This window comes from Bolinopsis microptera, chromosome 6 (assembly GCF_026151205.1).
Source record: "Bolinopsis microptera isolate Bmic1 chromosome 6, MBARI_Bmic_1.0, whole genome shotgun sequence".
Taxonomy (NCBI): domain Eukaryota; kingdom Metazoa; phylum Ctenophora; class Tentaculata; order Lobata; family Bolinopsidae; genus Bolinopsis; species Bolinopsis microptera.
The window spans coordinates 7,668,354-7,682,747 of record NC_087077.1 but is presented as its reverse complement, the minus strand read 5'-3'; the positions used below and the strand labels follow the sequence as shown (position 1 = coordinate 7,682,747).

Below are 14,394 nucleotides of genomic sequence, written 5' to 3'. Positions count from 1 at the left end.
TTAAAACTTGAGGGGACGGATTTTTAGACTTACTGATAGTTTTGGCCAAATCCTCTGCTCTGCTGAAGAGTCTGTGAGAACATCTCGTATTTCCTGATGTCAGCGTCAGCAACCGACTTTCTGGCGAACCTCATGGATTCGGTGAAGTGAGACCTGGTAATCTCTGGGACAGGGTCCTCCATTTCTTCGTCCATGTCGGGGTTCTCTGCACGTCTCTTCTCTTGTATAATGTCCTTCTCGATGGCCTCTCGGATTGCAAGCTTACAGGCTCTCTGGCAAATTTCCGTCAAGTCAGCACCACTGAATCCCTTGGTTACTTTGGCAATGTGGTAGAGGTCAACATCCTGAAATTTAAATAGGGTAAAAGTTCCATTCAAATTTAAAACTGAGTAAAAATATCTGCTAGCATGACATATTGCACTTTAGAATCACTAATCAACTATTTTCTAACTGCAAACGAACCCCGGCGATGGGTGATTTTCGGAGGTTGGCTTTCAGGATGGAGATCCTAGATTCCTCATCAGGCAGAGGAATGTAGATGAGCTGATCAAGACGTCCGGGTCTCATGATGGCACCGTCAATGATATCGGGTCTGTTGGTTGCTCCAATGATGAAGACGTTCTTCTTAGCTCCCATACCGTCCATTTCAGTAAGAATCTGGTTGATAACTCGGTCCGCGGCACCACCGGCATCACCAGCACCGCCTCCTCTTGACTTGGCGATAGAATCCAACTCATCGAAGAAGAGTACACAGGGTGAAGCTTGTCTGGCTTTGTCGAACACTTCTCTGATATTGGCTTCTGATTCTCCGAACCACATGGTCAACATTTCTGGTCCTTTGATCGAGATAAAGTTAGCTTGACATTCGTTTGCAATAGCCTTGGCGAGAAGAGTTTTACCACATCCAGGAGGACCGTAGAACAGGACACCTGAAATAGATAAGACGTTAGATGAGATTACTTTTATCTGGATTGATAAACGGCCACGTAGCCTCACATTACGTATACTGGTGTGATCGACCGCTGAGGACTGGAGTGTTCTTCAGTCCGATAGAGCGAACGTACAACAAGGGAGTCTTTCGCTCGCGACGGTAGCGCGCGCGGTCACGTGATATCACGAATTGCAATTTAGGATACTTTGTTTAACTTTGACTGCTAGTCGCGTTGGGTGTTCTCTGGATTTGGCCCCGGAAACAACTGTTTTCCTAAATTATGACGTATCGTGACTGTGGTATGAGTGCCACGTTATGCAAGCAAGGTAGGATAATAATTTAGGCTAGTAAATATCTTCCACGGTTCAAGATACTTTGATCCTAGCCCCCTAGGTGCTTAATCTTTTGTGTGCTTCCTTTGTTTCCACACATTCAAAACAAGCCGCGTCATAGTATTACATAACGGCCGAAGAGATAATAATATTGCATACGATACCGGAAAATTAACAATGCTAGGCCAATAAGCCGAACACTAGAAGAGTTTTACTACACAAACTCGGATGGCTGGCAGGTAAAAGGTCAGAGTATGAATCCAAGTGTTATCCGAAAGGTTATCACTAAATTAACGCATGACGGACATACCTTTTGATGGCTGCATTCCGAATTTGAGGTATTTCTCTGGATGTTCCACTGGATACTGTACAAGTTCCTGGAGTTCCCTCTTGACTCCAGCCAGACCACCGATATCGCCCCAAGTTACAGTGGGCGTCTCCACTACTGTCTCTCTCAAAGCACTGGGGTTGCTCTGTCCCATTGCGTACTGAAAGGGGATAAGAAATAGAAGCTATATTCAATTGATGCCATTTATCTTTCTCTGTTATTTGCCTCACGATATAACCAGTATTTGATCGCGAAGGACGCGTGAACATACGCTAGAGCTTGGATATATTAATTCAGCAAGACATAATTTTACAGGTGACGTAGTTAGCTTGATCGAACAGTAAATTAGACTGTACAGTGTACATATTGTATAATGGAATATGGATGGAGGATGTATCGCACAGCTGTGCTAACATACAATATAACTGTGTACGTGTTAGACTAACATGTTAGCACAACTATTGTGGAACAGGAAGTATAAATATAGCAACAAGTTTCACCCCATACCATTTGGTACATCAGACCATTTACATTATGTACGTGACCAAGCTCATTTATCTCATTTGATTTGAATGTCTGACACCTTTTAAAGTTAGCTTATTACAGCCGACAGGTATTGAACACATCGGACCATTCATTATTAAGTGCGAAAAATGGTGCTCCCATTTGATGTTGTCTGTTGATGATAGACTATGACTTAATATACCCGATATAGTCACATTCAGATCATGCGTCATCACACATAATACAAGATTATGTTTTTAATTCAACTATTAATTGTGTCAAAAGTTTCCAAGATAGGAAACAGACGTCAACCTTTAATAAAAAGCACCCTAATTATAAACTAACACCCATGATAAACCCCAGAACTCACCCTGAAGTTCTCCATGGTAACAGCCAGGGAGTTAAGAACCTCCACATCAATGGTATCATCCTCCAGATCAATAAGCTGCATCTTCTCACGGATTTGTTGGAGAGCTGCTTCTGAGGTGAGGGAAGCCAGATCAGCTCCCACGTGACCGTGAGTGTCCTTTGCTACTACCTCCAGATCTACGTCATCGTCTGAAGAGAGAGGGATGTTGTGATAGTGAAATTAATGTTTGGATTAAAATTGGTTACAGAATTATATTAGGGTGAAAGAGTTTGGTATGGTAGGATTTAGGTCACAAAGTGTTAATTGTGGTGTCACAAATCTATTGGTCGGTAATGCACCTTAAAATTAAATGGCAATTTACTCGGATGCGGATGGAGGATAACACTACAGTATCATGCGATATATTTTCAAAACCCAAAATTACGTACCGAGTTTCATGTTCTTGGTGTGAATTCTCAAGATCTCCAAACGTCCAATAACATCTGGGATTCCAATATCGATCTCCCGATCGAATCGACCGAATCTTCGAAGGGCAGGGTCGATGCTGTTGGGTCGGTTTGTGGCTGCCATGACGACAACGTGAGCTCGCTTCTTCATACCGTCCATCAGGGTTAACAGTTGTGAAATGATACGTCTCTCAACCTGAATGGATTTATTGTTCTAGTTTTTTGTGGTTTTGGAAACAATATAAATTGTTTGACTGCTTATGTAATACTTAATTCAAACCGCTTAATTCATCTTATTGAAGACGAAAATATGAGCGATCAGAGATTATTACATGAATGACTTATCATGTTCGTATGAATTTTGACGTTTGCACTAGACTAGTTGAGTACATCCATACAGGTGGAACAGATATATTTCAACTAAGGAAGAGCAGAGAAGTGCTAGAATCTTCCCTGGACCCCTGAACAGTGAACAATCTAGGATATACTGCAACAATAGCTGAGGCCTGAGTGTGGAGAGCATGTTTAACACACTCTACAGATCATTACACTTTTACTACTAACTATACTGCTAGAGCTCTCCTATAAACATCACTTAGCCAATACAATATTTGTATAGTGTATACTGGATCACACAGGAATATTATATATGCCAGAGTTTCTTTCGGTTATTAAAGAGAAGCTATGGGCATTGGGCATGCTTCCGGGTCACCTTGTATCAATTGTATACAAAAACGAGTATTTACGGAAAACGAGTAATTCTATACACTGCAGTCTGCATGGTACACTCGGCTTAAAACAAAATTTACAGTAAAAACTCTCTATACACCGTGATTCTCTGGGGAATCGAAAAATGCGTGATATAGAAAAAATACGGTATAGAAAGTTCAACTGCATATGTATTATGGAATCATCATTTCGGGGGAAAGGAAAAACCACGGTATGAAGAATTACACTGTTTTAATAAACACTCACCTCTCCATTAGTCTTCTCTCTCTTGGGAGCAATAGAATCGATCTCGTCAATAAAGATGATAGAAGGAGCATTCTTCTCAGCTTCCTCGAAAGCTTTACGAAGGTTACTCTCACTCTCTCCAGCCAGTTTGCTCATAATCTCAGGTCCGTTAATCAGGAAGAAAAAGGCTCCAGTTTCGTTAGCCACCGCTCTTGCGATCAGTGTTTTACCTGTCAAGGTGACAGTGAAATATTTGTATCGTTATTTATGATAAACGATCATTATTTTTATCGCTACCAAACTACCTATTCTGTTGATTTAATCTTATCATCTTAGTTTGAATTATATATGATAGCATTAATTACTGATTTTTAGGTTGGTTTGTGCAAATGTTAGTATTTTTCACTTCCAAAGTAAGGCGTTACAATAATGCAATAACTCATGATTTGTTATGCAATCAATTTCCATAAAAACACCATAATAATGTATTGCACAACAAAATTGTCATCCTAACAGAAATTCACAACTACAAATAACCACTCACCGGCTCCAGGAGGTCCGTACATGAGAATACCACGAGGAGGTTTGACTCCGATGGCCTTGAAGAGTTGGGGATGTCTGAGGGGAAGCTCAACCATCTCCTTGATTTGAGCTAGCTGCTTCCTGCACCCTCCGATATCGTCGTATCCTGGGAACGGGATATAATGTTAAATTTATTGGGGTTTTTTAAACGATATCTGCTTTAAAAAATATATTGAAGCCAAAGCAAGAAGGCTTAATATGAATATACAAACATAAACCGATTCCGATGATTAAAAGTTCGGTAGAATGTTAAGTCCAAATATCCGCCTACTTACCAATCTCAGCGAGTTTGTCCTCCTCTTCCTCCCTCTTGATGGGATCTCCCTCACAATGAATCACAGTGTCAGGGGCAACAATACAGTACGGAGATGGGTCTGTCTCTACAACCTTGAATTCAACTGCTCGCATTCCTCCACGCACTAAGAACAGATCTCCCTTTCGTACTGGTCGGTAAGCTTCCAGGAAATGTGGCTTGAGATATGCGTCGAACAGGTTACTGTGGATACCCCTGTGTTAACTCGCATATAAGGTTCTTGACTCAGTGAAATGTAGAAACGTTCCCGTTCTTCACAAAATGAACATTTATTCTAAAACTTAGCAGTGAATATAACCACTGCTAATAAGATCGATATCAGTAATAACGGGATCAATACAAATTTTGTAATAAGCATTTATTTGTACAATGTAGCCTACCCGGTTAGTCCTTCAATGGTATCATCAATAGGAAGAACGTGAATCCTAGAGCCGTACTTTACATCTGGGCAAGCGGAGATACTGACAACATCTCCTAACCTTACTCGCAGGTTGTTCCTAACCACCTGAAGAGTTTATTGTGTTTAATATGAGCTGATCTTTAACAGGTAAGGAGCTACATAACAACGTTATAAAGTAAAATATCTACTTTCTTGTAGGCAGAAAAAGTTAAACACAGATCCTCTTCACTAAAACGAACTCAGAAATAATAAGATACTAATTTAAGTGATCCCCGTAAACTGTGAGACAAACCTTGTTCATTCTGATCTTCTCATCGGGGCAGGTTTCATCTGACAAGACGATACAGACAGTATCTTTACGTTTCTTTCCTTTCAACAGTACCGTGTCACCTGTAAGAGATGAGATTGAGATTATCTCGTGTATTATAGTATATATTAGTGACTCAGAATGTAGACAACATAGATCATTGCACCTCCTCACGTGTTAACGACTAAACTTTAATCGTTTAGACGCCAAGAGTGAAACTTAGCATGACCTTCGATACTATGCATGTCTTATATCTCTGCTGATATCTTCCTATGAGTTATCGTTAAACAACATCAATCTAAGAATTAAATCAAGATTGTAAACTGACCTCTGAACAACTGCAGCTCATCCATCTTTGCTTGGGAAAGCGTGACGACTGAATTATCATTGTTAATAGCATCTTCCACGAGAAGTCTGTTGGCTCTTGGCTTCTGGTTAAGGATTGCAGTGGAAGTGTCTTCTCTGAGGTGGGAACATTGAGTCAATAAATAGAGATAAGAATAAAGAGCAAAATTCAGGATGGTATGTGAGAAGAAAATGACTATTAGGCAGGGAAGTGAACACTTATATCTCGTCTCACTTTAAAAGATTAATAAATTACATTTAAATGAGCTTTATAATTTTAATAACGATTCTAGAAAACCCAAATTTTGTTTGACATCACTTACTTCTTATCACCCATGTTGATTGACTTGCTAGAAAATTATTGAGGTTAGAATTATTATCAACAACAACAAAAAATATTAAACTTGACAAGTAACTTAGGTTAGTACAAACATAATGTAGTAGAGAAAGTGATGAACAAACTAATTAACTAATCTGCAAATAAATAAACATGATATGATTACATTAAAATAAATGATACTATCAAGATAATGACGTCATCAGTTATCATGACACTAGTAAAATTCTGACCGATAAGGAGCTTGCTTTAAAGCTCTAAGCTAATGGGATGAAATAGCGTTAATAATAATTAATTAGGAGACCAAGTTTTAATTATTTCATTAAGATAGGGTAATTTTATGATTACTTCGAATAAATTTTCCATTGTGCACTCAATAGATTTTAGGTGAATCCATCGATAATATAATTTGATACAAAAGTTATAAAATTGGCTAATTTGTATCGTTAAACTACAAGACAGCATTTTAATCTCAGCATTTCAATATGACACAAACGACACAAAGCTAACGATCACCATAAAAAACAGGATGAACTAGACATTGGAGCAACCAGAGAATGTTAGATCATATATTAGACTGCAAATGGAGTTCACGTTGCCACATATTGCATGATCTCATCCAAGTAGATGTAAGATTGAGAGGTAATTCCAGCACAACCAGGATTAACAGCTCCTGTCATAAAATAGAGAGGTGGAGTACGAGTTAGATGGGTGATACAGAAAAAGAACTGTAAGTGAAATGGCTTGAGGCCGGATAACACAACTTCAACCCTTAACTAAATAACTTCTAAAATTAAAAGGGATTATTACATTACTCTCATGTTTATGTCAGACTAATATCAGCCTTGTAAGTAGTACTACTGGGTACAATTGGCATTTACATGTTTTTTAACCTCATCATTCGGAGGTATTATCATCAAAAAAAGTGCAAGTGATAGGATTTCAAATTTGACAAGCTCAGCAAAAACAAAACATCACAGAGGACGTGGTGGGCGAAGTGATGCAATACTCGACGAGAAGATTAACATGGTATAAAAGATATGAGTTGATTTAATGAAACTGACATCCAATCAAGATAATGATGTACATCACATTCTAGCCAATCGGAAGCCATCCTGATTAATGCACTGCACAATCTCTGAGACCCAGTTACTGATGCTAGTAAAATTCTGACCATTTAGAATCATGCTTTTAACTAATGAAATCATATAAAATTAATTAGGGGACAAAGTTTTAATTATTTCATTAAGATTAACCAATCTGTACTATTTCTTTGAATCAGCAATTTATTCACTGAATAATGTCAAAGTAGATGCCCGATTTCATCCCATACTATCGGGATACTGGTTGTAGTACTTGTAAGCTCATGGGTAGGTGAATTAAATTTGATTAACAAAGTACTGAACATTAAACTAGATTTTGAAAATTACAAAAAACTTTTGTCTGGAGAAAGTAGCGAGAATAGGAATATAATACAAATGGGGACCTGGCAAAAAGCATGGGTAGTGTGAAACCCGTTACTGATGCATCCATGGGTGAGGTTAGACAAACAAATTCTTAAATGTGGGTGATAGATGCACAGCACAGACAGCTGAGTAGTTACTGAGAGGTCGATTAGATGACCTACAAAACATTGCTGCAGGTAAAGATGGTTTTGATTTACACACCGAAGCTGCAGTGATCGTAAATTTAAATAAAGAAGTATGCAAAACAACTGTCATTTGTTAGTCAAATATAATATGAAGGAACTTAAACTTGTAATTCCTTCAAGGATTGGATGGTACTAGAAATTTATTCTTCAACAGTATGATGTCCAAAGATACCCTATACAAAGATACCCTATACAAACAGAGTAACTCTACCCCTATGTCTGAGCGTGCTGAGTTATCTAGGTGGAAGATGCTAGGACACATATTGAGGAGCAAAGAAAGGTCACCAGCTCAAGCTGCGCTGTGCTTTGCTGTCGAGATGTGTAGTGAAGTTGGTAGACTCGGGGCTCACAGACGTAACCTCCTACACCACCTGAAGGTTGACCTCTGGAAGCGTTTCATCTTGCTGGAGTCGTATGATGATATTCTTCATTTGAGAGAACTTGCTAGTAACCGTGGCTATTGGAGTAAATTGTTCGACTTTATACTTGAGTACAAGTGAATTTGACTTTTGGGACATATAATCTTACAAAGGATCACGTTTAGGTTCTAAATTATTTTAAAATTGTTGACATTTGTAAGATTGACATGTTTGATAATAATAACAGTATGAAATCACAAGCTCATTGTCACTACTGGCTAAGTGCAAAAAGGCGCTCCTACTAAATCACTCGCCCAAATTTTAAGAAAATTCTTGTGAAAAGGCCCTTTAGGCATGAAAGTGATCTAAATAGGTGTATTTTTGGACGCTGATTCCGAATCACCCCCCATGACGTAGGGTTAAAATGCTTCCCTGGAGAGTTATGGGCAAAAAACCGTTTTGGTCACGTGACAGGCTAGTTAAACGTGAATTCGATTGTTTAGGGCTCGGGTTAGGGTTGGGGTTGTGGTTAAGATTATGGATAGCTTCGGGGTTATAGTTAGGGTTAGGGTTGGGATTAGGGTTTATGTAAAACCGTTTTGTACGGCTGCAAAACCAAAAAAAACCAATTAAGTCACGTGAAATTTTTGGGCGAGCGATTTAGTAAGAACCGCAAAAAGGGGAGAAAAAGATTTTATAAGCTAGAGAGGTTCAAGGTAAATCGTTTAATAGAATCGTCGAAAACTTGTGACCGCGAGTTGACAATAAATTGTGTAAGTGTAGTTTCATTTTTTCAAGCCTCTTGGCTCAAACGGAGTGCATCATGATCCAGTTTTTAGAATATAAAGTGGTTAACTATAAATAAAAGTACATTTTCTGTATCATGTAGCTATATAATTTACATGCTCACATCACAACAACAAGCGGTTCAAGCCATCACCCAACAAACACTCCCTGAACCAATTCATATTTGATTTTATTCGTAATATCAGTCGACGCTCGATTTTAGCACCCTCAAGTATTGATAGTAATTTGGGCGCGCGTCGTGCTATATAATCATTGTGGAAAAATACAAAGTTGAAGGTATACGCTACATATTTATAAAAAAGAAATATTCAAACAATATACACATAATATAGCAATGACCCTATATAAAAATTCTGTAAAAATGGTACAAATTTAAAAACTGAGGTAAAAATAAAACCCTTTGTGATAAATGATAATATATATAAAATCCACTAAATCACATCACAACAAAAAGCAGTTAAGACCCCCATCCAAAAAGCACTCCATGACCTTTTAGGGTTTAAGAGTGTTGATCAGGTTAAGGTCCAAATCACTTATTGCTGTGGGTGGAAGGGTTCTGGTACCTCTGTACCCCCTGATAGATATTATACAGGTTCTGAGTAGATCAAAACGCAGTCTGCGTCTGACAAATGACATCACATCACAATACCGTTGGCCTTTCTTTAGGCTGATCTTTTCAGCGAGATGTTTTAGGAACTGTGAAGCCTCAGTTGCCATTCCTCCTGTAGTACTGAACACCAGTGGCGTGAAGGTAGCCTTTTCAACATTGAGGACTCTGTCATTGTACTCACGTTTCTTGCTTTTCTCGTGAGATTGGTACATCTGTGAGATGCTCTTGTCACTGTTGGACTGGGCTTGAGGGTGAAGTACCCTTACATCTGTGAATGCCCTGTCCAGCGGCGACCAAAACGATCTCGCACTGATGTCCAGTCTTGCACCATCCTGTCTATTTGTTCCATTAGATAGTTCAAGTGTGTGAGGAACGGAGAGAAGCTGGGGTTCTGTTTCAACGTCTTTGCAAACAGTGGTTAGGAGTTCAGCTATTGTATCTCTTAGTGAATTGTGTCTAAGTGAAACGTAGCCTCCGATTTTGCAGGTTAGAGTATGCAATGGTTGATATGATTTTGATTTCCACATACACATAGGGGACTTCTGTTAGCTGTAGACAGTGTAAGATTATACCTGAGTGAGAGGGCATCAAAAAATTCTTGTTTGTTAAGGACGTACCCACATGCTTTTAGAGGGAGTGTGGATAACCAAATGGATGCTCCTTTTTCACTAAGGAGTTCTAATTGCCTTTGTGTTGATGGGGATACCTCATTCATAATAGTTTCACGTTGGTGTTTGTAAAGCTCTTCCTTGCGCTTCTTTACTTCACTTAGAATGTCATGCTGCTTCTCCGTTTAGTTGGAAAGTAGTAAGCTGTTGAAAAACTGCTTCTGTGAGCTGTTTTGTAGCATTTACTGAGTTAGTGTACTCCATCTCTGCTGTTGATGTGCAGTCTGGAATGCTCAGCCCGCCCATTCTTGCAGGAAGTGAAGCTATTTTTCTGATTTGATCAGGCACAAAACTTTTGCCCATAATGGGTGGTATAAAGTCTTCCTTGACACAATATTCCAAGAGTTTCAGATGGTCGGAAATCCCTGGGGTTGCACGGCAAACAAAATTCCATCTTTTGGAGGTTCCGTAGATGAAAGCGGAGTAGGCTAGCTGGGGTTCGTTTGCAGCTATTTCGACGAGTCCGAGAATGTCTGCTTTCCAACTTTCGGTCTCCTTTAGTATGAACTCTTTTACCCCTTCTTCTGATCCAATATATGACCCAAGATAACGGTGGCCTTTGGTAGTGATCTGAACATCTGGAAAGAGTTCCTTAGCTTTGGTTGCATGCTCTGGTTTCACTATCAACCATGTCTTGCTGGGTTTTGGGTAATACTACATATTTATTGTAGGTTTATAACCTACCAGGACGCGCGCCGAGTTGGACTCGTTGACGGTAATATTTGGAACAAATATTTTACGAGTATCACCCGTTAACATATTTATAAAAATTATATTACAGCAATAACGGATTCAATCATCTAATATATATAAAGTAAAATTGAAATATTGTACAAAGACTATGATGTGTGAGTTTGTTAATTATAAAATATTTGGTGGAAATAAAGTTATATTGGGGGGGGGGGGGGGGGTGTCATGTCCGTCTATGTCCGCCTATGTCCTGTCCTTTTTGGATTCTATGAGACAACGGACGTGTTTTTTGGGACATTGGCGGACACGGACGGACATTGGCGGACTCGGACGGACATTGGCGGACTTGGACGGACATTGGCGGACCCGGACGGACATTGGCGGACTTGGATGGACATTGGTGGACATTAGCGGACATTGGTGGACATTAGCGGACAAACATTTTGAGGACTGAAGAGTACTGAAGAGTACTGAAGAGTACTGAGGAGGATGGCTGAGGAGGATGGCTGAGGAGGATGGCTGAGGAGGATGACTGAGGAGGATGACTGAGGAGGATGACTGAGAGGGAGGAGAAGGATCAGGAAGACCCAGGAGGAGGAGGAGGAGGAGGACCCAGAAGGAGGACCTAGGAGGAGGAGGAGGAGAACTGAGGAGGATGACTCAGGAGGAGGAGGACTCAGGAGGAGGACTGAGGAGGACTGAGAAGGAGGAGGACTCAGAAGGAAGAGGATGAAGACTCAGGAGGAGGACTTAAGAGAAATGAGAAGGAGGACTGAGGAGAACAGAGGAGGAGGAAGAGGAGGAGGACTGAATAGGAGGAGGAGAAGGAGGGGGACTGGGAGAGGACTGGGGAGGAGGAGGACTGATGAGAAGGATGAGGAGGAGGACCCAGGAGGAGGACTGAGGACCGAGGAGGAAGAGGAGGAGGAGGACCCAGGAGGAGGAGGGCTGAGGAGGAGGACTGAGGAGGACTGAGGAGGACTGAGGAGGATGGCTGAGGAGGATGACTGAGAGGGAAGAGGAGGAGGAGGAGGAGGAGGACTGAGGAGGACTGAGAAGGAGGAGGAGGAGGACTGAATAGGAGGAGGAGGAGGGGGACTGGGGGAGGACTGAGGAGGAGGATGGAGGACTGAGGAGAAGGATGGAGGACTGAGGAGAAGGATGAGGAGGAGGACTGAGGAGGACTGAGTACTGAGGAGGAAGAGGAGGAGGATAAAGAGGAGGAGAAGGACCCAGGAGGAGGACCCAGGAGGAGGACTCAGGAGGAGGAGGAGGACTGGGGAGGAGGAGGACTGTTGAGGACTGATGAGGAGGACTGAGGACGAGGAGGAGGAGTAGGAGGAGGACTGAGGAGGGGAGGAGGAAGAGGACTGAGGAAGATCAGGGAGGAAGATCCAGGGGGAGGAGGAGGAAGAGTAGGAGGAGGAAGCATCTAAATGTTATTTCCATTTTTGTCCGTTTTTGTCCATTTTTGTCCGCTCTATTTTTTGTCCGTTTTGAAAATATAGGGTACCGAACGGACAAAAAACATGATCCCCCTATAACAGCAAAAATTGAACATTTTATTTAGCAATTTAGGTGTCCATTAATGTCCGCCTATGTCCGCCTATGTCCGTCTATGTCCGTCTATGTCCGCCTATGTCCGTCTATGTCCGCCTATGTCCGCCTATGTCCGCCTATGTCCTGTCCTTTTTGGATTCTATGAGACAAGCGGACATAGACGGACGTGACACCCCCCCCCCCCCTATATTATGTATTAATGCGTTTTGTACATTATGATGACATGAATAATTTTTGTATCACGTGATGACCCCCACTGTCGCTTCACTTTAGCCGGGAGCCGCGCACTTCGTGCGCGGCGGGTCATACAACGTAAGACAAAGTAATTTGTAATCGCAAATTGGACGTTGCCACATTAATGCGTTACTCGCATTGAATTATCATGCTATGCTTGCTTCAATTCGAAGAGATCATATAGGATACAAGGATACAAGGATACAAGGATACAAAAGTGATAATTATTTTATTGAACTCACAATAGTTATAATTCTGAAATAATTTAAGGTTACACAATTCTAGTTATTTACAGATGTGTAGGGATAAAATAGAAATGTTTAATATAATACTATTTTTGAGGTCCTAGGGCATTATGCATTGGCCAGTATTTGAGTGGAAATCTGGGCTCTTATAGTAGGCTGTAAAATTTTCGTTCACAGAGAGAATCGAATGGATTGCTCTTGCTGTGGCAGTAAATTTTGTAGGGTCTAGTGTTTTATCGGATAGCAAACCGGCTAGGTCAGTAATATTTTTGGGATGGAAGTTAAATTTTTCTCTAACTGAGGAGTAGAGTAAACAGTCAGTTAGAACATGAATTTCGTCCTCAATAGGCTTAAGCCCCTTGCTGGGAAAGCAAAAAGTGCACCATCGATGTTCTCTTGGTACCAGGGGGTTTCGTAACGGCCCCTCTCAATGTATTGATGATGATGAAAATCTAAATATTATAGGCTACAATGAGCATTTTAGTAACAAATAGTATGAAAGATCTGAAAATTTAAAAAAATAAAATCCCTAAAAATATTTGCACCCCAAGTTAAAAATTTAAATACTTTATTTTAAAAACACTATCAACTTAATAACACCAGAATGTGTGTGTGTCTGTGTGTGTGTCTGTGTGTGTGTCTGTGTGTAATTTCCGAACGGTTATACAAAAAAAACGGTAATAGTTACGGGACTGGTTTTTTCGGTATAGTGCCGACAAAACTCTGACGAAGCCAATAAGCAAATTTTATAAAAATCGGCCGGTGGTAAGTGGTTTAATTGATGGTTTTGTACCACAAAATATGTTACATAAAATGGCTTGAGAAGAACGGCAAGAGTTACGGGGCTAGCTCTCTCTCTCTCTGCATATGTAGCGTATATATTACATGGCGTATATATTACATGGTCATATAATACTATAAACTTATTAGGGGAGGGAGTGCTCAAACGGTCTGTTTGGACTGTAGAGAGAGTTCATACTTTCATACGACAATGTAATGCATGTTCACAAATATGATAGGCTGGTGTGGTGCATGGTGTTAAGGGTTAATTTCTATTGATTATTGATTAAGAATTACTATCTTTTAAGCATACTATTGGATACGTGAGGGCACTCCGAATAGAATTGCTCGCCTAATCCGGGTTTTGACTCAGCGGGTAATTACTCCTACCCTTTTTAACTGCGGCAGTGAAATCCCGGCCGTAGGCCGGGTTACACTAGTATCAAATAAGGTGGTTGATCAGTCACTTGTGTCATTACGACGACGTCGTTATATAAAGTCAAAATATTCCCCAAAATAAGTTAAAGACGATTCCCGATCGAGAACGTTTGGTAGAATGTAAAAGATTGTGGCAACTAATACGAAACCTTGTTAAGCTTTTCCGAGCATCGGGGATCTTAACCATCTTAACTCATATATGA

At 40.4% G+C, this 14,394-nt stretch overlaps 2 protein-coding genes across 2 annotated transcripts in view; both read right to left on the bottom strand.

Moving 5' to 3' along the window:
• LOC134816898 (transitional endoplasmic reticulum ATPase-like) overlaps nucleotides 1-14,394 on the bottom strand; it is a 94,770-nt gene that overhangs the window by 654 nt on the left and 79,722 nt on the right. Inside the window, exons 2-13 of the mRNA XM_063825902.1 lie at nucleotides 6,136-6,164; nucleotides 5,796-5,929; nucleotides 5,453-5,550; nucleotides 5,141-5,265; nucleotides 4,723-4,943; nucleotides 4,410-4,553; nucleotides 3,887-4,095; nucleotides 2,894-3,107; nucleotides 2,466-2,653; nucleotides 1,574-1,751; nucleotides 463-929; nucleotides 34-344 (exon numbers count right to left, since the gene is read on the bottom strand). Coding sequence (XP_063681972.1) covers nucleotides 34-344; nucleotides 463-929; nucleotides 1,574-1,751; nucleotides 2,466-2,653; nucleotides 2,894-3,107; nucleotides 3,887-4,095; nucleotides 4,410-4,553; nucleotides 4,723-4,943; nucleotides 5,141-5,265; nucleotides 5,453-5,550; nucleotides 5,796-5,929; nucleotides 6,136-6,149 — 2,303 coding nt within the window. The 5' untranslated portion in view covers nucleotides 6,150-6,164. The remainder of the gene's footprint in view (nucleotides 1-33; nucleotides 345-462; nucleotides 930-1,573; nucleotides 1,752-2,465; nucleotides 2,654-2,893; nucleotides 3,108-3,886; nucleotides 4,096-4,409; nucleotides 4,554-4,722; nucleotides 4,944-5,140; nucleotides 5,266-5,452; nucleotides 5,551-5,795; nucleotides 5,930-6,135; nucleotides 6,165-14,394) is intronic.
• The window catches only part of LOC134816899 (eukaryotic translation initiation factor 3 subunit B-like), a 73,872-nt gene that overhangs the window by 49,477 nt on the left and 10,001 nt on the right, over nucleotides 1-14,394 (bottom strand). The gene's annotated exons all lie outside the window — the stretch shown is intronic.